This window comes from Myxocyprinus asiaticus, chromosome 5 (genome assembly GCF_019703515.2).
Source record: "Myxocyprinus asiaticus isolate MX2 ecotype Aquarium Trade chromosome 5, UBuf_Myxa_2, whole genome shotgun sequence".
NCBI lineage: Eukaryota > Metazoa > Chordata > Actinopteri > Cypriniformes > Catostomidae > Myxocyprinus > Myxocyprinus asiaticus.
Genome location: NC_059348.1, coordinates 7,737,389 through 7,763,841, shown reverse-complemented (window position 1 = coordinate 7,763,841; position 26,453 = coordinate 7,737,389). Strand labels below are relative to the sequence as shown.

Sequence of the window (26,453 nt, the reverse complement as noted above, 5' to 3'; positions counted from 1 at the left end):
CCAAAGAAATATACCGTTTATGCAGCTGGTTATGATTTGACTTAATTTCTAATAAAAATATGTCCAAAGATACAAAATATCCCACGATCCACAACGTGAAGTTTTAATTAACTCAAATATGTATACAAATGATATATCTTAAGTATCTACATGCACATAATATTTGGTCCTCTCCGTGCGTTTTGCGATATTAACGTTAACGATTAATCGATTAATTGATCTTTAATTTCCACGACGATCGATTATGAAAATGTCTGAAAATTGACTTCCCTAATCTGAATTGTATATTTCTTTAGTTTAACTGTTTTAAAGCTCCTATGATTTTATAACAACCACCACCAAATCTGGTGAACTGCCTGAAAGTTTGTTAACTTAATGTTCCTCAGCAGTCTTTAAATAAAGATCAAGAATGGACACCAACCTCTTTGTTCCTCAGTATCTTCATTTTTCAGTCTGAATGGTTCTGAAATACTGACGTCTTCACTCTCCTCTTTCAACTCCTCTTTAATAAACTCCATCTTTTCTGGGGCAATTAAGCAGGTTCCAGAGGGTACTTGGTGTTGGTTTTGCTTTGTTAAATCTGTTAAAGAAAATGTACAACTTAAAATAAACATAGATTAAAACAGTTGATCATGATTTATCTCAGGTAACGCATTCCGTTTCTCTTTAATATAAAGACACCAGTCAGAGGTCCAGTGCAGAAGTGCTTTTTTACTCGTCTCACTCGCTCTCTTCTTCAAAATAACTCTCTATCTATCTCCTGCCATCACACAAGCCAATCAACACAAGCTGGGTTTCCACCCACATACAGTATTTTTATGCCCGTTTTGGGATAACACATAAAAACTGCTCTATGAAAACACCAAGATGCAAATAAAATCTCCAAAATGTGCATAACAAAACATATACGCTCACTTAATGTGGATACATTTTTTATTCAATAAGAAGAAATATGCATAAACTATGATGGAATCACATTTACTGAATAAACTCCAATTACATTCATTGGGAGCACAAGATGTGCATCAAAAAATCTGTGAGACTGAATAATTTGTTCATAACAGGACTAACCAGCGGACCAACCATGCTCTGGTCAACCTGAAATAACGGTGTCTAGAAAATCCAAAGCCTGCAAAGTGTTCATAGAGCAAACATGTTGAATACAAACTTGATGTGTGCTGAAGAGCAGGTTTATTGACACTTTTGAAAAATATCTTACAGAGCTGCATGGTAAAGACATACGGATGGAGGAACGCACACACGTAGTGCTCCAAGAACTCTGTGACGTGCTGTCGCTCTCGGACTTGAGACAAAGTTCTTTACAGTGTTTTATCTGCATTTCTAAAGAGTGAGTATTTTATTAATAAAAGAGTCACAGAAGTGACGATTTTGTTCTTTTGAACACATGGGATGGAAACGCTGCTTTATTCGCATGTTGTTTTTATGATATTAAGGTTTTTTCCATAAATTAAATTCGTGACTTAGATGGAAACATAGCTACAGCACACAGATTCTACAGTTATCAAATTGCATAATAACTGGCCACACAAATTTGCAGCCACATATTACCCACACTTATATATATATTAGGACTGTTTATTTAACACATTTGGTATGATTCATTATTAGGGCTGGGAAGTTTATTGTGTTAATTTCTGTGATTAATAGTTGACTGTTTAATGCATTACATATGTATACACTGGTGGCCAAAAGTTTGGAATAATGTACAGATTTTGCTGTTTCGGAAGGATATTGGTACTTTAATTCACAAAAGTGGCATTCAACTGATCACAAAGTATAGTCAGGACATTACTGATGTAAAAAAAACAGCACCATCGCTATTTGAAAAAAGTCATTTTTGATCAAATCTAGACAGGCACCATTTCCAGCAGCCATCACTCCAACACCTTATTCTTCAGTTATCATTATAAATTGATAATTTGGTACTAGAAAATCACTTGCCATTATATCAAATACTGCTGAAAGCTATTTGGTTCATTAAATGAAGCTTAACATTGTCTTTGTGTTTGTTTTTGAGTTGCCACAGTATGCAATAGACTGGCATGTCTTAAGGTCAATATTAGGTCAAAAATGGCAAAAAAGAAACAGCTTTCTCTAGAAACTCGTCAGTCAATCATTGTTTTGAGGAATGAAGGCTATTCAATGCTTCAAATTGCCAAAAAACTGAAGATTTCATACAAAGGTGTACACCACAGTCTTCAAAGACAAAGGACAACTGACTCTAACAAGGACAGAAAGAGATGTGGAAGGCCCAGGTACAACTAAACAAGAGGATAAGTACATCAGAGTCTCTAGTTTGAGAAATCGATGCCTCACATGTCCTCAGCTGACAGCTTCATTGAATTCTACCCACTCAACACCAGTTTCATGTACAACAGTAAAGAGAAGACTCAGGGGTGCAGGCCTTATGGGAAGAATTGCAAAGAAAAAGCCACTTTTGAAACAGAGAAACAAAAAGAAAAGGTTAGAGTGGGCAAAGAAACACAGACATTGGACAACAGATAATTGGAAAAGAGTGTTATGGATCTTAACCCCATTGAGCTTTTGTGAGATCAGCTAGACTGTAAGGTGCGTGAGAAGTGCCTGACAAGACAGCCACAGCTATGGCAAGTGCTACAGGAAGTGTGGGGTGAAATGTCAACTGAGTATCTGGACAAACTGACAGCTAGAACGCCAAGGATCTGCAAAGCTGTCATTGCTGAAGATTTTTTGATGAGAAATCTTTGAAAAAGTTTAAGAAGTTCTGAACAATTTTTTTCAAATTGTAATAGTAATTTTTCATGTTATTAATGTCCTGACTATACATTGTGATCAGTTGAATGCCACTTTGGTGAATAAAAGTACCAATTTCTTTACAAAAAAGCAAAATCTGTATATTATTCCAAACTTTTGGCCACCAGTAAATATAAAAAAAACAATTAAATTCCTGTGGCTAAAATTGGCATATATTAATTTTCAGGGGGTACATGCTTGACTCGACTGCACATTCTAGCACAGTAACTGAATATACGGAGCAGCCCACGCTTATTCAATACTCGTGATGCATGTCCCAGGCATAATAAACACGGGAGCGTATTTACTGTACAGGGAATGGAGACTGCACTCGCAAGCGTTGAACCAATAAATGATTCTTCACCAGTTATGAAATCACGAAGTGTCTGATCCGGATGGTGTTTCTCTTCAACTTCATTTAGTTCTTGATTTTCCACTTTCACGTCCATCAGATCTAAAATGAAAACACAAAATGGTCTTTCATTTCAAAGGACAAATCTTAAAATTATTGCAATAAAATTGATCTCAAACTATATAGCAGAAAAATTCAGGTGACAAGTATCTATTTTAATGTGATCTAAACAGCAAGATTTCAGGAATTCAATTTTATGTGAATTTTGTTTTATTTTTAAAGTCATTTTCTTTGATTGATTAAATTATTTAACAGAATTGAAAAATAACTTCAGCCATCAAATGTGGTGAACTGCTTGATATTTTATAACTTTAATCTTCATGAACAGACAATAATAAAGAATGAAGAATGGACACCAACCTCTTTGTTCCTCAGTATCTTCATTTTTCATGACATTTGAACTGCATGATTCTGGATAACTCATGTCCTCACTCTCTTCTTTAATAAACATCATTTTACAATGTTTTATCCCACAGATCTCAGTTGAAACACCTGGAGTTATTCCTGTTCGTGTTGAAACAAGTCTTCTTTTAGGATGATGAGAATTTTGGCGACATTTATAAACATGAATCCGATGCTCGAATAATGCAGATCGTTTACAGTTTTGCACGTCTCTGCAAACGTGTGCTAAATATCATATAATATAGAAACTTTGGTGCATTTATTTGTTTAAAAGTAAAAAAAAAAAATTCAAAACTCTGCGAATCTCTCAGAGAACCGCCATGTTTGCGTGACGTCATACAACAGCATCACGAAGGGGCCATTCTGAACCGCTTGATAAGAAAACGCTTAAAGGGATAGTCAAAGCCAAAAATAAAAATTATCTTATCATTTACTCACCTTCATGCCATCCCAGATGCATTTGACTTTCTTTCTTCTGCTGAACACAAATTAAGGTTTTTATAAGAATATCTCACAATGCAAGTGAATGGTGATCAGAACTCAAAAGGTCCAAAAAGAACACAAAGACATCATTAAAGTAATCCATAAGACTCCAGTGGTTAAATCAATGTCTTCAGAGAAAATTTGTTAGGCGTGGGTGAGAAACAGATACATTTTTTACTACTGCAGTTGTTAAGGGCCAATCACCGCCGGTGAACAGTGTCATACAGAGGTTGGAGGGGATGGGGAAGGGGTGCGCGCAAATTACGTGAATATTATTTTAGTTTATTGAGTTTTTTGTTGATCAGATTTTAAAAAGTGCATCCCTATGGGGGGCCTGGGTAGCTCAGCAAGTAAAGACGCTAACTACCACCCCTGGAGTTTGCAAGTTTGAATCCAGGGCGTGCTAAGTGACTCCAGCCAGGTCTCCTAAGCAACCAAATTGGCCCAGTTGCTAGGGAGGGTAGAGTCACATGGGGAAACCTCCTGGTCGCCATAATATGGTTCGCTCACGGAGGGGCACGTGGTGAGTTGTGCGTGGATTCCGCGGTGGATGGCATGAAGCTTCCACACACACTATGTCTCCATGGTAACGCACTCAACAAGCCATGTGATAAGATGCGCAGGTTGACGCGGAGGCAACCGAGATTCGTCCTCATTTTTTTAATTTATTTTCTTATTTAGAACAATGCAAAAAGTACAAACAAGAGTACATACAGCGGAGTCCTTGTGACACCATGCGAAGGGCAGGCGTGTGAGAGACAGCTCTGCTCACTTTGCTAATTTTTTTAATTATTTTCATGATATAATCCGGTGAAATTCGATACAACCAGTTACACATTTGCTGTTTGAGGCAAACATGGCAAAGAAGTCAAAATCCTCGGGATCTGGAGACATTGAAAAACACTAACGGGAGCCCTGGTCCACAGGCCCAGACAGGCCTGTGGACCAGGGACTCAATTTGGATGGTGCGGCGGGAGAAGGAATCCAGCGTCAGCTGTCCAACATGTCGGTGATGTTGACGAAGGTACTTGCGGACTTTGAGGATCTTGCTGTAATTACGGCAATGGAAAAAAATTCTCTGAGTTAGTCGCAAGAGTGACGGATGTTGAGAGACGAGTTGATTATTTGGAGTCATCGGAGAGGGAATTGGCCGCTAATCCGCCCGTGACCAAAGTTGATTTGGAACGTGTTCTTGAAAAGCTTGAAGATCTTGAGAATAGAAGCCGCAGGAATAACATTAGAATTGTTGAAATTCCTGAGCATGAAGAGGGCAGAGATATAGTGAAATTCCTAGATGAGCTTTTCCCGAGTCTGCTCGACATGACAGGCCACAAGCTGGAAATCGAGCGAGCTCATAGAGTCCCGGCTCACAGGTCTGCTAAGGGAGAAAGGCCCCGATCGATTCTGGCCACACTTTTGAGATCATCCGATAAAAATCTCGTGTTGCGCCAGGTGAGGAGCAAAGGAAAGCTTTCTTGTTCCCGGACTTTGCGAACTCGACAAGAGAGAAACACGATTGGTTTAAGGACTGCAAGAAACTCTTACATCAGCAGAAGATAACTTTTGCTCTGATGTTTCCGGCCAGACTAAGAATAAACACCAAGGACGGCAGCAAAGTATTTACATGTCCCAATCAGGCAATGTCTTTTATTGAAACAATGGGTGAGTAACCATTGGGTGTTTTTCTTGTGAGTGGATTGACTCACTGTACATACTCTGGCTTTTGGAGGAAGCTGGGTGCCATTTTTGTTTCTTTTTGCGTTGGCTCCACCGAGCGGCTGGAGTTTGTTTTGTTTTGTGGATTAACACTTTTCCTTAAAGAAACTTTTGCATTGACGGAAGATCACTTTTACAGTGAAGTTCCCGGGCAGATTGAGAATAGACACTACGGATGACCGCAAAATATCTACATGCCCACACAAAGGATGTCTTTTATAAAGTTGGCAGACTGTGTAAATCATGGGATATACTTTTATGCGGCCTCCGAGTGAATTGACCCTTGACCATCCGAGGAACCAGGATGTGTGTTTCGTTTTCTTTTGTGCTGGTTCTGCCTAGCGGTTGGAGCTTGTTTTGTTAAATAACATTACTTCGGGACAGTTATGGATGAATCTGTCAGTTCCTTGTGCTTATGCCTCCTGTTAGCTGGAGTATGATTTGTGGAGTATTTTCGTGGGACATTGGAATGATTATATCATCTGCTGCACTCATCAGCTGGCTCACTGAAGATTTGTTTGTCTGTCCGAGGAAAATGAATGGCTTTATATCGGCTGGAATTTGTTTTGTGAAGGAATACACCTTCGAGACAGTTCTGTGAATGAGTCTACACATTCTTTGTGTTTATTCTGCCTATTGGCTGGGGTTTGTTTTACAAAATATTTGATGTAATTTTGCCTTACAAATTTGTGAGGCAAAATTGAGCAATCTGATGGCAAAGTTGTTGCGGGGGCTTCCGTAGGCATACATAGACTCTTTGAGTTTAAAGGGATTGACGGCGGTTAGCGCTGTCATGCGCGGGGTTAATGCACATGTTTTTCTTTTTTCTGTTTGTTTTGTTCGGGGTTTTATTGTTGCATTAATGTTGAAATGTGGTCTTCATAATTTTGTTTTTGGCACACAATTAATTGTTTCTATTATATCAAAATGTCAAATGTTAATATGAGTGTACTATCTCTCTCCACGTGGAATGTGAATGGGTTGGGGCACCCCGTAAAAAGAAGGAAGGTTATTTCTTTTCTTAAATGTAAGAAATATGATATAGTGTTTCTTCAAGAAACGCATCTTTCCCCGCAGGAAGCTGAAAAATGTGGGAAGATATGGGGTGGACATGTTTTCTTTAGTGCGGGCTCAAGTAAGAGCAAGGGATTTATTATATTGATTAATAAACATTTAAATTCAAATGTCTCAAACAGTTTCATGATAAATTAGGAAGAGTAATTATTGTTTTAGCAGAAATTCAGGGGCATAGTCTGATTTTGGCTAATATTTACACACCTAACGCTGATGATCAGGGCTTTTTTATAGATCTTGAAGGGATGTTGCAAGCCGCTGGCATCCCTCATGATATAATTTGGGAGGAGACTTTAATCTCTTGATGGACTCAGTCCTTGATCATAGCGAAGCAAAAGTATGTAAGCCCCCTAGAGCAACACTGAGGTTTCACAGGATGTGTAAAAATCTTGGTCTTACAGATATTTGGAGACTTTTGAACCCATCTGATAGAGACTATAAATTTTTTCATAAGTCCATAAGATTTATTCTAGAATAGATTTTTATATATATATATATATATATATATATATATCCAAATCCCTTATTTCATCTGTTGTTGATTGCTCAATTGGAAACATCTTAGTCTCAGATCACGCCCTGGTGAGTTTAGAGATGTTGCAACATGTTGCTGTCCTCAGTATCCTCTGTGGGCATGGCATGGGAGGCACTTAAGGCGGTTCTTAGGGGTCGGATCATACAGTATGCCTCATTCATCAAAAAATCCAAAGCACGAGAACTCGTGGAGTTGGAAGGAAATATTAAAAGTGCAGAGGCAGAGCTGAAGTGCCGTATGTCATCTGATGGCCTCAGAGAATTGACCCGATTGAAATATACATATAATACTATTTTGTCGCAGAAAGTGGAGTTTTGGTTATTCGGGGCAAGACAGTCATACTTTGAGTCGGGGGACAAAGCAGGGAAGCTTTTGGCTAGATATATAAAGCACAGAGAGTCTCTCTTTCTATCATTCCCTCAGTGAAATATGCTGGTGGTGAAATGTTTACCTCAGCCATTGTTATTAATAATGTTTTTAAAGAATTCAATCTTGATCTTTATAGTTCCACGTCTTCGTCTACTGATGAAGATATTAGAAACTTTGTGGAACCATTAGATCTTCCTAAACTGAAGACTGAGCTAAAAAACTCTCTTGATTCTGAGATAACCTTGGAGGAGCTTGACGAGGTAATTAAGTCCCTACCTACTGGCAAGGCTCCGGGGCCAGATGGTTTTGCTGCAGAATTTTTTAGATCTTATGCTACAGAACTGGCTCCACTTTTGTTAGAAGTTTATACTGAATCATTAAAGAATGGAAAGCTTCCTCCAACCATGACACAAGCCCGGATCAGTCTGATCCTTAAAAAGGACAAAGATCCAAGCAAGTGTAAAAGTTACCGTCCAATCTCCCTGATCCAACTAGATGTTTTTGTCAAACATTTTGGCTAACCGATTAAGTAAGGTTGTGACATCTCTTATACATATAGATCAGGTGGGGTTTATTTGGGGCCGCAGCTCTTCTGATAACATCAGGTGTCTCATCAATATCATGTGGTCAGTAGCGAATGATCAGTCTCCGGTCCCTGCCATCTCACTTGATGCCGAAAAGTGTTTGATATGGTAGAATGGGATTATCTTTATGTTGTGTGTATATATATGTATACACACACACACACACACACACATATATATATATATATATATATATATATATATATATATATATATATATATATATATATATATGTGTGTGTGTGTGTGTGTGTGTGTGTGTGTGTTTCTTGTTATTCTAAGATTTTATAAAAAATTTTAATTACAAAACAAAAAAAAAGTACATACAGCAAAAAACATGTCAGGGGCTTACAGGTAAAATTACATGAAAAAGAAAACAATTAATAAATAAAAAATAAAAGAAAGAAAAAAATACATTGAATGAAACATTTAGGCATAGTAAACAGTTGTGTAGTTCATATTGCTTTCAAATTTCTACTTTTAGAGATAGTTTCCAGATATGTTTTAATGTCAATTTTAAATTGTTCAAATACAGGTATTTTTTCAATCCATTTGACTTTATGTATATAATAACGAGCCATAATAATGATTAAATCACATATAAATACTAGATTTTTATCTTTATCAATTGAGAAACACTTTAACATCACATCACTTTCTTCAAAATTAATAACAATATACGCTTCTTTTTTAAAATAATTTCCTACCTCTCTCCAAAAGACTTGTACCTTAGGACACTCCCAAAATAAATGATTAATAATCTCAGGGGCACTTTTACAAAATATACAATTATCTTCCACTCTAACTTTAAAGCGTTTTAACATAAGTGTCTTGACTGGGTATACTCGATGTACAATCTTATATGAAGCCTCCTTTACTTTGTTTGTAATACAATACTTGTGAGGAGTCAACCATATTGTACTCCAGTCAAACTGTTTTTTAAACATAAAATTCCATTTAGCTGTAACAGCAAGGATATCTTCTGTTTGAAAAAATTATTGCACCCATATCTCCAACTGATTCTAAGAAACAACTATTGTCATACCCTAAAAGTCTCAAAATCTCCCTGGGAATTGCATACAATACCCTTAAGTACTGGCTAGGTTCAACTGGAAAGCTATACATATTGATAAATTCGGTATAACTATATAAGATACCCTCATTTTTAATAAATTGCTTAACCCAAATAATTCCCTTTTCAAACCAATTACCAAAAAAAAAAAATGTTTGTTTCTAACACTTATATATCTATTATTCAGAATTGTGCATTTATTGGGCAAGAAACTATGATTGTACATTAGTGTCCAAAAAAGTAAAACCTGTTTATGGAAACTTTAAAGTTTTATGGGAATCTTATTAATATCAAAATCACATTTCAATAAAAACTCTATACCACCTACTTTTTGAAATATAAGATTTGGTACCAACTAAAAAGAAATGTCCCTTTTTTTCAGGACACTGTATTTTAAAGATAATTTTGTAAAAATACAAATAACTTTACAGATCTTTATTGTAAAGGGTTTAAACAATGTTTTCCATGCTTGTTCAATGAACCATAAACAATTAATGAACATGCACCTGTGGAACGGTCGTTAAGGCACTAACAGCTAACAGACGGTAGGCAATTAAGGTCACAGCTATAAAAACTTAGGACACTAAAGAGACCTTTCTAATGACTCTGAAAAACACCAAAAGAAAGATGCCCAGGGTCCCTGCACATCTGCGTTAACATGCCTAAGACATGCTGCATGGAGGCATGAGGACTGCAGATGTGGCCAGGGCAATAAATTGCAATGTCCGTACTGTGAGATGCCTAAGACGGCACTACAGGGAGACAGGAAGGACAGCTGATCATCCTCGCAGTGGCAGACCATGTGCAACAACACCTGCACAGGATCGGTACATCCGAATATCACACCTGTGGGACAGGTACAGGATGACAACAACAACTGCCCAAGTTACACCAGGAATGCACAATCCCTCCATCAGTGCTCAGACTGTCCGCAATAGGCTGAGAGAGGCTGGACTGAGGACTTGTAGGCCTGTTGTAAGGCAGGTCCTTACCAGACATCACCGGCAACAACGTCGCCTATGGGCACAAACCCACCTTCGCTGGACCAGACAGGACTGGCAAAAAGTGCTCTTCACTGACGAGTCATGGTTTTGTCTCACCAGGGGTGATGGTTGGACTCGCGTTTATCGTCGAAGGAATGAGCGTTACACCGAGGCCTGTACTCTGGAGCGGGATCGATTTGGAGATGGAGGGTCCGTCATGGTCTGGGGCAGTGTGTCACAGCATCATCGGACTGAACTTGTTGTCATTGCAGGCAATCACAACGCTGTGCGTTACAGGGAAGACATCCTCCTCCCTATTGTGGTACCCTTCCTGCAGGCTCATCCTGACATGACCCTCCAGCATGACAGTGCCACCAGCCGTACTACTCGTTCTGTGCGTGATTTCATGCAAGACAGGAATGTCAGTGTTCTGCCATGGCCAGCGAAGAGCCCGGATCTCAAACCCATTGAGCACGTCTGGGACAAATTGGATCGGAGGGTGAGGGCTAGGGCCATTCCCCCCAGAAATGTCCAGGAACTTGCAAGTGCCTTGGTAGAAGAGTGGGGTAACATCTCACAGCAAGAACTGGCAAATCTGGTGCAGTCCATGAGGAGGAGATGCACTGCAGTACTTAATGCAGCTGGTGGCCACACCAGATACTGACTGTTAATTTTGACCTAATTTAGATTGTACGTGGGATGTCTAGATTTCAGCTTTTTTATGACACAGGAAGCTGAAACCTGCACTCTTGTGGTTGTCTTGACCTCCCCTTCCATGTTTTGAATATCAAAGTGATTGGAGAAAGTTGAAAATGTAGCCCAAAAAAAATCTCACTACACCCTTGGAGAATTTTGGGGTGAAATTTCCAACTTTCTTTAATCTGCCTGAAATTCACACCATGGAAAGTGGATGCCTAGACAAACACAGGAGTGCAGGTTTCAGCTTCCTATGTCACCAAGAAGCAGAAATCTGGACATCCAATATACAATCTATCCCATTCATAAAATTAGGCTATTCTTGGACAGTTGAATTTTTAGGTTCTGAAGGTTGCATATTGTTCAGGGGGACTCATAGAGTCATCTATATATTATATGTTATAAATTTGTTGAGCCTTGTCTTTAATTAAATGATGTCCAATAATCATCTATTTTCGCCCCATTAAATGGGTTGTAACTGGGAAGATCCCACCTACAGCTTATTTAGCGGGCTCTGAATTGGCAGTGTTTAGACAGTAATTTTTAATGCAATTTCAACATTTTCACCAGTTGTAAGTACAAAAAATATGTTAACTTAGATATCCTGTGTGCTGGACATGTGGTTTAATCAATAACATTCAATATAATTATGAAATACAGTTGTGCTCAAAAGTTTGCATACCCTTGGAGAATTGGTAATATATAATTCTTATGGGATTCATATTCAACTGTAGGTTATAACAGAATGGCACAATCATAAAACAAAACATGGCAACAAAGAAAAAAATGAAATGACCCCTGTTCAAAAGTCTGCATACCCTTAGTTCATAATACTGTGTATTGCCCCCTTTAGCATCAATGACAGTGTGCAGTCTTTTGTAATAGTTGTCTATGAGGCCCCAAATTCATGCAGGTGGTATAGCTGCCCATTCGTCTTGGCATAAATAGACCATAAAGCTCTATTTTGGTCTCGTCACTCCAAATTACAGTGTGCCAGAAGCTGTGAGGCGTGTCATGGTGTTGTTGGGCATATTGTAACCGGGCTTTTTTGTGGCATTGGCTTCTTTCTGGCAACTCGACCATGCAGCTAATTTTTGTTCAAGTATCGTCGTATTGTGCTCCTTGAAACAACCACACCATCTTTTTCCAGATCAGCCTGTATTTCTCCTGAGGTTACCTGTGGGTTTTTCTTTGTATCCCGAACAATTCTTCTAGCATTTGTGGCTGAAATCTTTCTTGGTCTACCTGACCTTGGCTTGGTATCAAGGGGTCCCCGAATTTTCCACTTCTTAATAAGTGATTGAACAGTACTGACTGGCATTTTCAAGGTTTTGGATATCTTTTTATATCCTTTTCCATCTTTATAAAGTTCCATTACCTTGTTACGCAGGTCTTTTGACAGTTCTTTTCTGCTCCCCATGGCTCAGTATCTAGCCTGCTCTGTGCATCCACTTGAGAGCTAACAAACTCATTGACTATTTATACACAGACACTAATTGCAATTTAAAAAGCCACAGGTGTGGGAAATTAAACTTTAATTGCCATTTAAACCTGTGTGTGTCACCTTGTGTGTCTGTAACAAGGCCAAACATTCAAAGGTATGTAAACTTTTGATCAGGGCCATTTGGGTGATTTCTGTCACCATTATGATTTAAAAAGGAGCCAAACAACTATGTGATAATAAATGGCTTCATATGATCACTATCCTTAAATAAAAGACAGTTTTTTGCATGATCAGTCATATTTTCAAAATCAATGCCAAAATTTCACAATTTCTGCCAGGGTATGCAAACTTTTGAGCACAACTATATGTAATGTAAATGAGTTGTCCACGGGCATCCTAATCGGGGCCTGTTCAGTAAGTTATAGGTTGGACAGCCTATGCATAAAAAGTCCAAAACAGCATCCCACCTGCAACTTATTGGATAGACACCAAATAGGAGCTCAGTGTACAAGCAATTCTGTGCAAATAATGAGTTCTTTTTTTTTTCACATGTAACTTAATGTAACTGGTTCTGTTTGGGCTCCAATGTGGATGTTGGAGTGTCACATAAAAGCACACCTTAAAATTGCATTTAAAACCAACAATAAATACCACTATTGCAGGGGAAAAATGATAGGACTAGAAGCTCAAATTTCAAAAATGAAAAAAATATTTATAAGAACACTCAATTACACACCAGAACAGTTAAAATATCAACACACTATCAGAAATAAGAGACCAGACAAAAAAATATTTCTCTGTAACACAATAGCAAACATAGCAAACAGAAGTTGAAAAACAAAAAGTGGAACTTTTAAAATTTCAAGTCAAATGGTTGTCCAATGCATCCATTTGAAGACATGTCTCTAAAAACAGGTGACAATGTCCTGAGATTTCAGTCTGCCAATGTCACAGAAAGTTAAAGCAAAATCCACATTTATTTCCTGGCACGGCACCTTTTAATAGCACGCTTCACTTTGGCGTCCACCAGCTTGTGCTGGTTCAGACCCAACACCGTTTGGGCCTTAGAGACCACCCCCTTTTTCATCTTGATAGAGGAGATCCGGCTTGGCTTAAATCTCATCTTCAGTGCATACTTGATTGGAGAAAGGACAACAAAAGGGCGTCCTCTTCTTACTGGATACCTTTTACTGGCTGGGTGAACTGTGCTCAGATGTCTGGCCTTCTCCGGTGGGCTCTGACACCTGGCCTTACCCGGCGGGCTCCGACGCCTCACCTTTCCCGTTGGCCTCCGACGCCGCACCTTTCCCGTTGGCCTCCGACGCCTTTCCCGTTGGTCTCTGACACCTCTCCTTCCCTGCTAGGCTCGGACGCCTGGCCTACCCCACTGGGCTCCGACCCCTCATCTGCATCCTGTTGAAGAAAATAAATGGTGAGGAATCAATAAACAATGTGCAAGCCAATATGACATCAACTCAATCTGGTTACAGCAGAACAATTTACCTCGCTGGACTCGATGCTGGACACCTCTGACTCCTGGTACTTCACCACAATCTCCTCAGGGGTGGTGCTGCCCGAAGTGATGGACCGATCAGGGGAGGCAGCTGGTGAGCCCTCTGGCTGAAAGCGCTTGCAGGGGCGATCTGCCATCTGGCCTTGTCGTTTCCGCTTCTGCTGATGCTGCTCTTTTACGGGAGAACATTCGGGACCCTCCAATGCGGCCTCGAAGAACCTGCGGTTCTCCATGGCTTGCTTGGCATTTAGATGTATGGGGTAGAATTTATCCACCGTCCCGAAGTCATGGCAGATGAACTTTGCAATTTTCATGCGGTTGTCAGCAGTGTGTGTGTACTTTGCCTAGAAAGACAAGGCAATTTGATAACAGAATACATACACGGAATGCTACCAAAACATGCGCTCATGTGAGAAAAGACTTACGTGGCTGGCGATGGAGTTTTGGAGGTCTGTAAATGTTGGACACCCAGGCAGGCCCATTGATTTCCAGGCTTCTTGAAGGTAGTTGTTCAAATTTTTGCACGGGTTCGGTCTGGATGTAAAAAAGAAAAATGTTGCATCCGTCCCGCCCGGCAGCATGTCCTTAATGCGCAGGAAGTGCCGTGTCCATTCGTACTCCTCCTCTGAAAGCGCAATTTGGACAGGCCCGAACAGGCCCTGATTGGTTTTGTGAGATATTATCTGTTGACACACAAAAAACCACAAGCCGCTCAGAAGAGAAATCAACAAAGTATGGCCCACTGAGGCATAGAAGGTAGGAAAACACTCACGTTGATCAGGTAGGCCTTTTCGGAGGTGGATTTCCTCGCTCCCTTCACCTCCTTGATGGTCATATTCTGGTAAACTCCACCCCGGTGACCATAGATGGAGGCCAGAAAAGCCACAAAGTGTCCGTAAAACTTCCATTGCAGCTTGGGGGTGGGGTCGCTCTCCAGGAGGGCTATACACAACACAACAAAGCATACTCTCAGCGTGGAAATAGCAAATTTCGTTTGCGGTTGACAATGTGACTATGTCAAGTTAAATAGAACGAAAAACAACTTACCTAGGATTTTGGGGATGGCCTGCTTTGCCAGACTCCGGCACTTCGAAAGAGTCACTTTGCTGAGCACCCGTGACACTTTAACTTGCTTCATTGACATCTGATGCAAGGCCACGCCCCTTTTTATGGATTTCAACAGGCCCCTTAGCTCCCGCTGGATCCTGACAAGGACTTGTTTCGAGAGGCGGCAGCTCAGTGGAGGGGTGTCTCTGACGTAATTCATAAACTGGGCTACATTTAAGACATAGTGCTGGATGGTTGTCTCCTTGATTTTGGCTTGCCGGAGGGAGGAGATCCACCTGCACACAGACAAACAATGCATTACTCTATCACAATAGTAAAACAAATGTCACACGTTAACATTTACACTTTAAGAACAGAACTTACGCCCGTATACTGGCCATCTTGTTTAGGAAGACGAGGTTGTCAAGTTTCTCCTTGCCTTGCGCCATGAAGGCAATGAATTTTTTTATCATGTAGATTTTACCACTGACGTTCTCCTTCAGTTTGTAGGAAGGGTCTGGACCCTCCTGTTGCCTCCTGTATTCCTCAAGGAGCTCATCTGTGCAGAAAGAAAAGAGAGGAGGGGCAAGAGAGAATCAGTACAGCGACACAAAGTATTTGACAAAACGTTCAAGTCACACAGTACAAGTGTTCCACTCACTCAGTGCTGCCATGTGTTCAGGGTAATGAGGGTCTTTTTTTTGCTCTAGGCCGGGCTGGGTGGAGGGCTGCTCGCTTGTGGGGGCCTGCTGGCTGGTGGAGGGCTGCTCGCCGATGGGGGGCTCCTTGCTGAATGAGGGCTGCACGCTGGGAGACATGGAAGTCTCTGCACCCACCGAGCAGTCTCTCTCGCTCTCGTCAGGCCTGAGAGAGGAGAGGAGTCTTTGTGTTACCCGGCCTATCCTGGTAGAAGCCTGGGCAGATGACCTCCTCTTAAGCAACCGGTACCGGCGGGTGACATTTTGCAGCGCTTCTGTCAGTGTGTCGACCTGGAGATTTAAGTCTGCCACCTGTGAGGTCAACTTTTGGGTTTGGAGCTTACAGGTTGTGTTGCTGCACTCCTCCTCCTCTGAGTCCAAAGGTACTTCAGGATCCTCCAACACGGGTCTGTCCTCCTCCAAATCAAGGGTGGACACCATGGGCACCTCTGGATCAGATGCCCTGAGTGAAGCCAGTTCAGAGAGGATCTTCTTTCTCTTGCAGAGCATCATTGCATCATTCTGAGCCACTTTTGAGAGCTCACTGTGGGTACGGAGGTGCCGGTCTAACCTGGTTGTGTCTTTACCGCAGCCTGGAATAGGGCAACGTCCTTCACGGACATTGATCCGTCCCGACTCCAGTGCCAACAGCAGCTTCCTTTCCTTCTTGTTCTTTACGTTGTGCATGACACGAAGATGCTGGCTCAGTTGAGAGTACATCCGTAGGCACAGCGGGCATGACTCCACAGTTGTTTTTGCTTTAGGGATCAAGACTGACACAGTACAGAATCGGAGAGGTGTTATGGCAGACACTGTGCATGCAGAACTGATAAGCAATGTGCTCTCCTCCCACAAGAGGCTAATTTGAAGTAAATCGATGTGTCATAACTGTGTACAATTCCTTCAAAATAGCCTAGGGCCGTGAGAGGCTAATTAGAAGTAAATCGCTGCGTCATAACTGTGTACAATTCCTTCAAAATAGCCTATGGCTGTGAGAGGCTAATTTGAAGTAAATCACTATATAATAACTGTGTACAATTACTTTTTTAAAGAATTGTTTACTTTTATTTTTTTAATTTTTGAAAATGAAAAAAGGTCTGAATAAATAGGTTTAATTTTGGGCTTTGACTCTCTGTCACTGTGTGAGAACAATAAGATAAATAAAGGTGGTAATTGGACACAACAGGCTGTTTTCAGACAGCCCCGCCCCTCCCGGACGCGCCCCCCAGGTCGGCATTAAAGCCTTGGGTTGTGCCACAGATAGTCAATAAGGGGAAGTATAGGCTGTCTGTGGGGCGAGGTTGGGGGAGGTTCCTGGAGCCGGGGAGGAAGTGACATTACATGGCCAGGGACCGCCCACCAGGTCACAAGAAAATCAACAAAGTACGATTTTTTTTTCGGTGTGAATTATAAAATGTCTCGAGTTCATCATACGGAGCAATTAATGGAGGATTCTGCTTTTATGGCCGGTGAGTGTTTACTCAGGAAGATACTTTTGATAGAGAGTAGTGAGGTGAATCTGAGGTGTTAGATGTGATATAAGATTGCCATTCATCATATTAGCGATTCCCCATAGTAATCCTGCACTTGCACTCACTAAAATGGTCTAAAGAGCTCTCACTATCGTGAAATATTTTCATTGGTATGCTGTACTCTTCAACTGGTTCTATAAAATTAGCCATTTCTCCTTTATAGAAACCTTATAGCAGTGTGGTTCTACAATGCGTTTGTCTGCAGTTAAATATTGCATGTAACGTGTTTTTATGGGATTTTATTACAAGCTTAGTGCAAATGAATTGCCGTACCTCTCTGCTATTTTTTAATGCAATGAGAATATAACAGGCACAGTGACATACAAATAAAATAATTTACATTGAGAAAACACCATAAGCAGACTTTCAAAAACATACAAAGGGTCCACGAACTGCAACTATGTACTTTTAAGTATATCGTTTTTTTATACCATCGTTATGATAGATATATATAAGTTCTTTACAGTGTTTTGTTGTGTGCTCTAAACCGGCTGTATTTTATTAATAAGAGTGACATTTGCTACAATTTATACACACATTGTTTCAAAGATATTATGTTTTGTTTGTTTTTGCATTAAATTTGCTACTTAGATGGAAACATAGCTACAGCCAATCAGTCAACACAGATTCTACATTTTTCAAATTGCATAATAACCGGCTATACAGTTTTGCAGCCACATATTACCCACACATATATATATTAGGACTGTTGATTTAACACATTAATTTAGTGTGATGAATTATTAGGGCTGTTAATTATTATTATGCACTTAATGCAGTATCTGTTTTTTGTTTTTTATATTATAAATTGGCATTTATAAATTTTTAGGACATACATGCAGGATTTGACTGCACATTCTCACACAGTAACTGATTGTATGGAGCAGCGCATGCTTAAGTCTGTTTTACACTGCATGCCGAAACAGGACAGAAGCAGTGCGTCCTTTTAGTGAGGAAGCACGTCCTTTTAGTGAGGGAAGTACTCAACACTTAAAAGTTATGGCTGTTGTTTGAACAAAGATAAAATGCTATTCAATGGTTGTGCATAATTACTTATTTCTGACTATATTATTAAATGCAATCACGTTTGTAACACTTAAAAATAGTTCACTCCTGATAACCATTTTATAACATTATTTTCTCTGTATTTTCACGCATTGTTTACAGCAAAATTGTTGTGATGCACTGCTTTGGCTTGGCTCACGTACTGCTTCAGCAAGCAGTGTAAAACAGGCGTTATTCATTACTCGCGTGGATGTCCCAGGCATAATAAACACGGGAGCGTATTTACTATACAGAGAATGGAGACTTCACCTGCAAGCGGTGAACCAATAAATGATTCTTCACCAGTTATGAAATCACGAAGTGTCTGATCCGGATGGTGTTTCTCTTCAACTTCATTTAGTTCTTGATTTTCCACTTTCACGTCCATCAGATCTAAAATGAAAACACAAAATGGTCTTTCATTTCAAAGGACAAATCTTAAAATTATTGCAATAAAATTGACCTCAAACTATATAGCAGAAAAATTCAGGTGACAAGTATCTATTTTAATGTGATCTAAACAGCAAGATTTCAGGAATTCAATTTTATGTGAATTTTGTTTTATTTTTAAAGTCATTTTCTTTGATTGATTAAATTATTTAACAGAATTGAAAAATAACTTCAGCCATCAAATGTGGTGAACTGCTTGATATTTTATAACTTTAATCTTCATGAACAGACAATAATAAAGAATGAAGAATGGACACCAACCTCTTTGTTCCTCAGTATCTTCATTTTTCATGACATTTGAACTGCATGATTCTGGATAACTCATGTCCTCACTCTCTTCTTTAATAAACATCATTTTACAATGTTTTATCCCGCAGATCTCAGTTGAAACACCTGGAGTTATTCCTGTTCGTGTTGAAACAAGTCTTCTTTTAGGATGATGAGAATTTTGTTGGCATTTATAAACATGAATCCCAACTTACAGACTTATTTACTGCACTGTTTATCCTTTAATGTTTGCCCATATTATTCAATGTCGGATTTCGTTTTTTTGAACACATGGGATGGAAACGTAACTTTATTCGCACACTGTTCTTGCGATATTAAGGTTTTTTTTCCATAAATTAAATTTGCAGCTTGGATGGAAACACAGATACAGCCAATCAAAGTAAATGATGAAGTAACACACAGATTCTACATTTATCAAACTGCATAATAACTGGCCACACAATTTTGCAGCCACATATTACCCACACTTATATATATATTAGGACTGTTGATTTAACACATTTGGTATGATTCATTATTAGGGCTGGGGAATTTGTTGTGTTAATTTCTGCGATTAATAGTTGACTGTTTAATGCGTTATATACACTGGCGGCCAAAAGTTTGGAATAACGTACAGATTTTGTTGTTTCGGAAGGAAATTGGTACTTTAATTCACCAAAGTGGCATTCAACTGATCACAAAGTATAGTCAGGACATTACTAGAGCTGCCCCGATAGTCAACCAAACGTTAGTCGATGAGAAGAGTCTTGGTCAACCAAGTTTTGATTGGTCGGTTTGTCGCAGAAAAAAAAAAAAAAAAACTCCACAGGAAACCGAGGAACACCGATTCCCGCTGGTTGGATGCTAGGTAGTACTATGGGGTAATTTTCGTTAAGCAGGGTTAGGGTTAAGCCTACACAATAAAGCAAGACACCTTGATTTCAAACTTTGAACTTTATTTTTTATTTATTTTAACTAAAAATTCAAATGAAACTGGAAAAAAATTAAGTGCAGTTAAAATGTGTTTTGTTCAACTTTTTGAAAGATGGTTTTACAACAGTTGTGAAGGGCAACATCTCTCTGGCAAAGAACCTACTTCATCTGTGCATTCTCTACCAGTCGGTATATCGTTGTCCGGGAAAATACATCATGTGTGTAAATAAATTTGTTTTGTTCCTTCCTTCACAATATGAATATATATCGCAATATCCAATTACATCGGCAAACCCCGGGGCTGACGGATCGGTGAATTGAAAATGTAATTAATTTATTTAAAAAATGAAAAACTTAAATCAAATACATTTCTAAATTCAAATTGCACTCCAAACGAAATGAAAAAGCAAATAAAATAATGAAGCGATAAAAGAATAATATATATAAGTAACCACCTATCCATTTACCATCAGACAAGTATCCATCTAAACATGCAGGTGGAAAATTACTTACACAAATGAAGACATAAAAGCAATTATAAATGTAAAAATAATAATTATAATGATGATAATAATCACTGAAATATAAATCATGGTCCGAGGTGAACGTGTTTTTGTATTATTTTATGTTTTAATCACAGATGTATAGGCTGTAGAGTCGTGGTCACAATGAACTGCTCTGTGGAAATAAAGTGAACTTAACTCAAAGCACCTCCTGAGCTGAGATGTCTGAGGTCATTTGCAGCACTCATAGATGATACTGTTCTTGCAACAAAACAAAACAAAAATTCAGAAGACAGAAACAAAGAGTGAGAAACGTTTACATGCGCGTGTTCCACTAGATTGCACACCTCAGTATCAGCGTGTCATACATGCGCATAGACGACTTTTCTGTCATCTGTTCTTAATAATATAATAAAGTGTGTTTCTTCAAGCACGTGTCTGTTTGTCTACGGGCAAATTATTTGTAACATTATTTTAATAATAATAATAGCCTAATAATAATAATAATTTAATACATTAATGGGAAAACGAGCTAAATATAGTCTTGATATGTCAAAGGCATCACCTATTGGCGATCACTCTGACCATCGTCGATCCCCGAGATCATCGTCTGTCGGCACAACCCTAATGTGCATTTCTCTCTATAAATTAACAAAATGTTCAGACAGTCTCCTTGCTGGTTTTTCCAACACATTCAGAATCATTACCACTTTAGCCGGTGTCGCTGCGGCTCGCTTCGTGCGTACTAGTCGACTAGGAAAATCTTTGGTAGGGAGCAGCCTTAGACATTACTAATGTAAAAAAAAGCACCATCACTATTTGAAAAAAGTAATTTTTTTGATCATATCTAGACAGGCCCCATTTCCAGCAGCCATCACTCCAACACCTTATCCTTGAGTAATCATGCTAAATTGCTAATTTGGTTCTAGAAAATCACTTGCCATTATATCAAATACTGCTGAAAGCTATTTGGTTCATTAAATGAAGCTTAACATTCTCTTTGTGTTTGTTTTTGAGTTGCCACAGTATGCAATAGACTGGCATGTCTTAAGGTCAATATTAGGTCAAAAATGGCAAAAAAGAAACAGCTTTCTCTTGAAACTTGATAGTAAATCATTGTTTTGCAGAATGAAGGCTATTCAATGCTTCAAATTGACAAAAAACTGAAGATTCATACAAAGGTGTACACCACAGTCTTCAAAGACAAAGGACAACTGGCTCTAACAAGAACAGAAAGAGATGTGGAAGACCAGATGTGCAACTAAACAAAAAGATAAGTACATCAGAGTCTCTAGTTTGAGAAATAGACGCCTCACATGTCCTCAGCTGACAGCTTCATTGAATTCTACCCGCTCAACACCAGTTTCATGTACAACAGTAAAGAGAAGACTCAGGGGTGCAGGACTTATGGGAAGAATTGCAAAGAAAAAGCCACTTTTGAAACAGAGAAACAAAAAGAAAAGGTTAGAGTGGGCAAAGAAACACAGACATTGGACAACAGATAATTGGAAAAGAGTGTTATGGATCTTAACCCCATTGAGCTTTTGTGGGATCAGCTAGACTGTAAGGTGCGTGAGAAGTGCCCGACAAGACAGCCACATCTATGGCAAGTGCTACAGGAAGCGTGGGGTGAAATGTCACCTGAGTATCTGGACAAACTGACAGCTAGAACGCCAAGGATCTGCAAAGCTGTCATTGCTGAAGATTTTTTGATGAGAACTCTTTGAAATAGTTTAAGAAGTTCTGAACATTTTTTTCAAATTGTAATAGTAATTTTTCATGTTATTAATGTCCTGACTATAAATTGTGATCAGTTGAATGCCACTTTGGTGAATAAAAGTACCAATTTCTTTACAAAAAAGCAAAATCTGTATATTATTCCAAACTTTTTGCCACCAGTAAATATAAAAAAAAACAATTAAATTCCTGTGGCTAAAATTGGCATATATTAATTTTCAGGGGGTACATGCTTGACTCGACTGCACATTCTAGCACAGTAACTGATTATACGGAGCAGCCCACGCTTATTCAATACTCGTGATGCATGTCCCAGGCATAATAAACACGGGAGCGTATTTACTGTACAGGGAATGGAGACTTCACTCGCAAGCGTTGAACCAATAAATGATTCTTCACCAGTTATGAAATCACGAAGTGTCTGATCCGGATGGTGTTTCTCTTCAACTTCATTTAGTTCTTGATTTTCCACTTTCACGTCCATCAGATCTAAAATGAAAACACAAAATGGTCTTTCATTTCAAAGGACAAATCTTAAAATTATTGCAATAAAATTGACCTCAAACTATATAGCAGAAAAATTCAGGTGACAAGTATCTATTTTAATGTGATCTAAACAGCAAGATTTCAGGAATTCAATTTTATGTGAATTTTGTTTTATTTTTAAAGTCATTTTCTTTGATTGATTAAATTATTTAACAGAATTGAAAAATAACTTCAGCCATCAAATGTGGTGAACTGCTTGATATTTTATAACTTTAATCTTCATGAACAGACAATAATAAAGAATGAAGAATGGACACCAACCTCTTTGTTCCTCAGTATCTTCATTTTTCATGACATTTGAACTGCATGATTCTGGATAACTCATGTCCTCACTCTCTTCTTTAATAAACATCATTTTACAATGTTTTATCCCGCAGATCTCAGTTGAAACACCTGGAGTTATTCCTGTTCGTGTTGAAACAAGTCTTCTTTTAGGATGATGAGAATTTTGTTGGCATTTATAAACATGAATCCCAACTTACAGACTTATTTACTGCACTGTTTATCCTTTAATGTTTGCCCATATTATTCAATGTCGGATTTCGTTTTTTTGAACACATGGAATGGAAACGTAACTTTATTCGCACACTGTTCTTGCGATATTAAGGTTTTTTTTCCATAAATTAAATTTGCAGCTTGGATGGAAACACAGATACAGCCAATCAAAGTAAATGATAAAGTAACACACAGATTCTACATTTATCAAACTGCATAATAACTGGCCACACAATTTTGCAGCCACATATTACCCACACTTATATATATATTAGGACTGTTGATTTAACACATTAATTTAGTGTGATTAATTATTAGGGCTGGGGAATTTATTGTGTTAATTTCTGCGATTAATAGTTGACTGTTTAATGCGTTATATAAACTGGCGGCCAAAAGTTTGGAATAATGTACAGATTTTGCTGTTTCGTTAGAAATTGGTACTTTAATTCACCAAAGTGGCATTCAACTGATCACAAAGTATAGTCAGGACATTACTGATGTAAAAAACAGCACCATCACTATTTGAAAAAAGTCATTTTTTGATCAAATCTAGACAGGCCCCATTTCCAGCAGCCATCACTCCAACACCTCATCCTTGAGTAATCATGCTAAATTGCTAATTTGGTACTAGAAAATCACTTGCCATTACACAGTTGAAAGCTATTTGGCTCATTAAATGAAGCTTAACATTGTCTTTGTTTTTGAGTTGCCACAGTATGCAATAGACTGGCATGTCTTAAGGTCAATATTAGGTCAAAAATAGCAAAAAGAAACAGCTTTCTCTAGAAACTCATCAATCAATCATTGTTTTGAGGAATGAAGTCTATACAATGCTTGAAATTGCCAAAAAACTGAAGATTTCATACAAAGGTGTACACTACAGTCTTCAAAGACAAAGGACAACTGGCTCTAACAAGGACAGAAAGAGATGTGGAAGGCCAGATGTACAACTAAACAAGAGGATAAGTACATCAGAGTCTCTAGTTTGAGAAATAGACGCCTCACATGTCCTCAGCTGACAGCTTCATTGAATTCTACCCGCTCAACACCAGTTTCATGTACAACAGTAAAGAGAAGACTCAGGGGTGCAGGCCTTATGGGAAGAATTGCAAAGAAAAAGCCACTTTTGAAACAGAAAAAAAAAAAAAGAAAAGGTTAGAGTGGGCAAAGAAACACAGACATTGGACAACAGATAATTGGAAAAGGGTGTTATGGATCTTAACCCCATTGAGCTTTTGTGAGATCAGCTAGACTGTAAGGTGCGTGAGAAGTGCCCGACAAGACAGTCACATCTATGGCAAGTGCTACAGGAAGTGTGGGGTGAAATGTCACCTGAGTATCTGGACAAACTGACAGCTAGAATGCCAAGGATCTGCAAAGCTGTCATTGCTGCACATGGAGGATTTTTTGATGAGAAATCTTTGAAAAAGTTTAAGAAGTTCTGAACAATTTTTTTCAAATTGTAATAGTAATTTTTCACGTTATTAATGTTCTGACTATACATTGTGATCAGTTGAATGCCACTTTGGTGAATAAAAGTACCAATTTCTTTACATAAGAGCAAAATCTGTACATTATTCCAAACTTTTGGCCACCAGTAAATATAAAAAAAAAAAATTAAATTCCTGTGGCTAAAATTGGCATATATTAATTTTCAGGGGGTACATGCTTGACTCGACTGCACATTCTAGCACAGTAACTGATTATACGGAGCAGCCCACGCTTATTCAATACTCGTGATGCATGTCCCAGGCATAATAAACACGGGAGCGTATTTACTGTACAGGGAATGGAGACTTCACCTGCAAGCGTTGAACCAATAAATGATTCTTCACCAGTTATGAAATCACGAAGTGTCTGATCCGGATGGTGTTTCTCTTCAACTTCATTTAGTTCTTGATTTTCCACTTTCACGTCCATCAGATCTAAAATGAAAACACAAAATGGTCTTTCATTTCAAAGGACAAATCTTAAAATTATTGCAATAAAATTGATCTCAAACTATATAGCAGAAAAATTCAGGTGACAAGTATCTATTTTAATGTGATCTAAACAGCAAGATTTCAGGAATTCAATTTTATGTGAATTTTGTTTTATTTTTAAAGTCATTTTCTTTGATTGATTAAATTATTTAACAGAATTGAAAAATAACTTCAGCCATCAAATGTGGTGAACTGCTTGATATTTTATAACTTTAATCTTCATGAACAGACAATAATAAAGAATGAAGAATGGACACCAACCTCTTTGTTCCTCAGTATCTTCATTTTTCATGACATTTGAACTGCATGATTCTGGATAACTCATGTCCTCACTCTCTTCTTTAATAAACATCATTTTACAATGTTTTATCCCGCAGATCTCAGTTGAAACACCTGGAGTTATTCCTGTTCGTGTTGAACAAGTCTTCGTTTAGGATGATGAGAATATTGGCGACATTTATAAACATGAATCCGATGCTCGAATAATGTAGATCGTTTATAGTTTTGCACGTCTCTGCAAACGTGTGCTAAACATCATATAATACAGAAACTTTGGTGCATTTATTTGATTAAAAGTGAATGTTTATCAAAACTCTGCGAATCTCTCAGAGAACCGCCATGTTTGCGTGACGTCATACAACAGCATCACGAAGGGGCCATTCTGAACCGCTTGATAAGAAAACGCTTAAAGGGATAGTCAAAACAAAAAAATAAAAATTCTCTTATTATTTACTCACCTTCATGCCATCCCAGAGGCGTATGACTTTCTTTCTTCTGTTGAACACAAATTAAGGTTTTTATAAGAATATCTCACAATGCAAGTGAATGGTGATCAGAACTCAAAAGGTCCAAAAAGCACACAAAGGCATCATAAAAGTAATCCATAAGACTCCAGTGGTTAAATCAATGTCTCCAGAGAAAATATGATAGGTGTAGGTGAGAAACAGATACATTTTTTACCACTGCGGTTGTTAAGGGCCAATCACCGCCGGTGAACAGTGTCATACGGTGGTTGGAGGGGATGGGGAAGGGGTGCGCACAAATTACATGAAAATGATTTTAGTTTATTGAGTTTATTGTGGATCAGATTTTAAAAAGTGCATCCCTGTGGGGGGCCTGGGTAGCTCAGCAAGTAAAGACGCT

At 38.6% G+C, this 26,453-nt stretch overlaps 1 protein-coding gene across 15 annotated transcripts; it reads right to left on the bottom strand.

Moving 5' to 3' along the window:
• Window positions 1–11,417: 11,417 nt before the first annotated feature.
• Window positions 11,418–25,940, bottom strand: LOC127440720 (uncharacterized). 15 transcript variants are annotated; one of them, XM_051697476.1, is made up of 13 exons: window positions 25,572–25,940; window positions 25,131–25,253; window positions 23,095–23,238; window positions 22,687–22,776; window positions 19,109–19,252; window positions 18,668–18,790; window positions 15,785–16,594; window positions 15,508–15,682; window positions 15,124–15,419; window positions 14,849–15,018; window positions 14,502–14,759; window positions 14,067–14,420; window positions 11,418–13,976 (listed from the first exon to the last, which is right to left on the bottom strand). In XM_051697476.1, exons 1-13 carry the CDS (start codon window positions 25,663–25,665, stop codon window positions 13,836–13,838), a joined length of 2,922 nt encoding a protein of 973 aa, XP_051553436.1. In that variant the 5' UTR covers window positions 25,666–25,940; the 3' UTR covers window positions 11,418–13,835. The 15 variants fall into 15 exon arrangements, with proteins under 15 accessions (XP_051553436.1, XP_051553439.1, XP_051553437.1 ...); XM_051697479.1 differs by having other exon boundaries at window positions 18,701–18,790; XM_051697477.1 differs by having other exon boundaries at window positions 25,164–25,253.
• Between the last annotated feature and the right edge of the window lie 513 nt (window positions 25,941–26,453).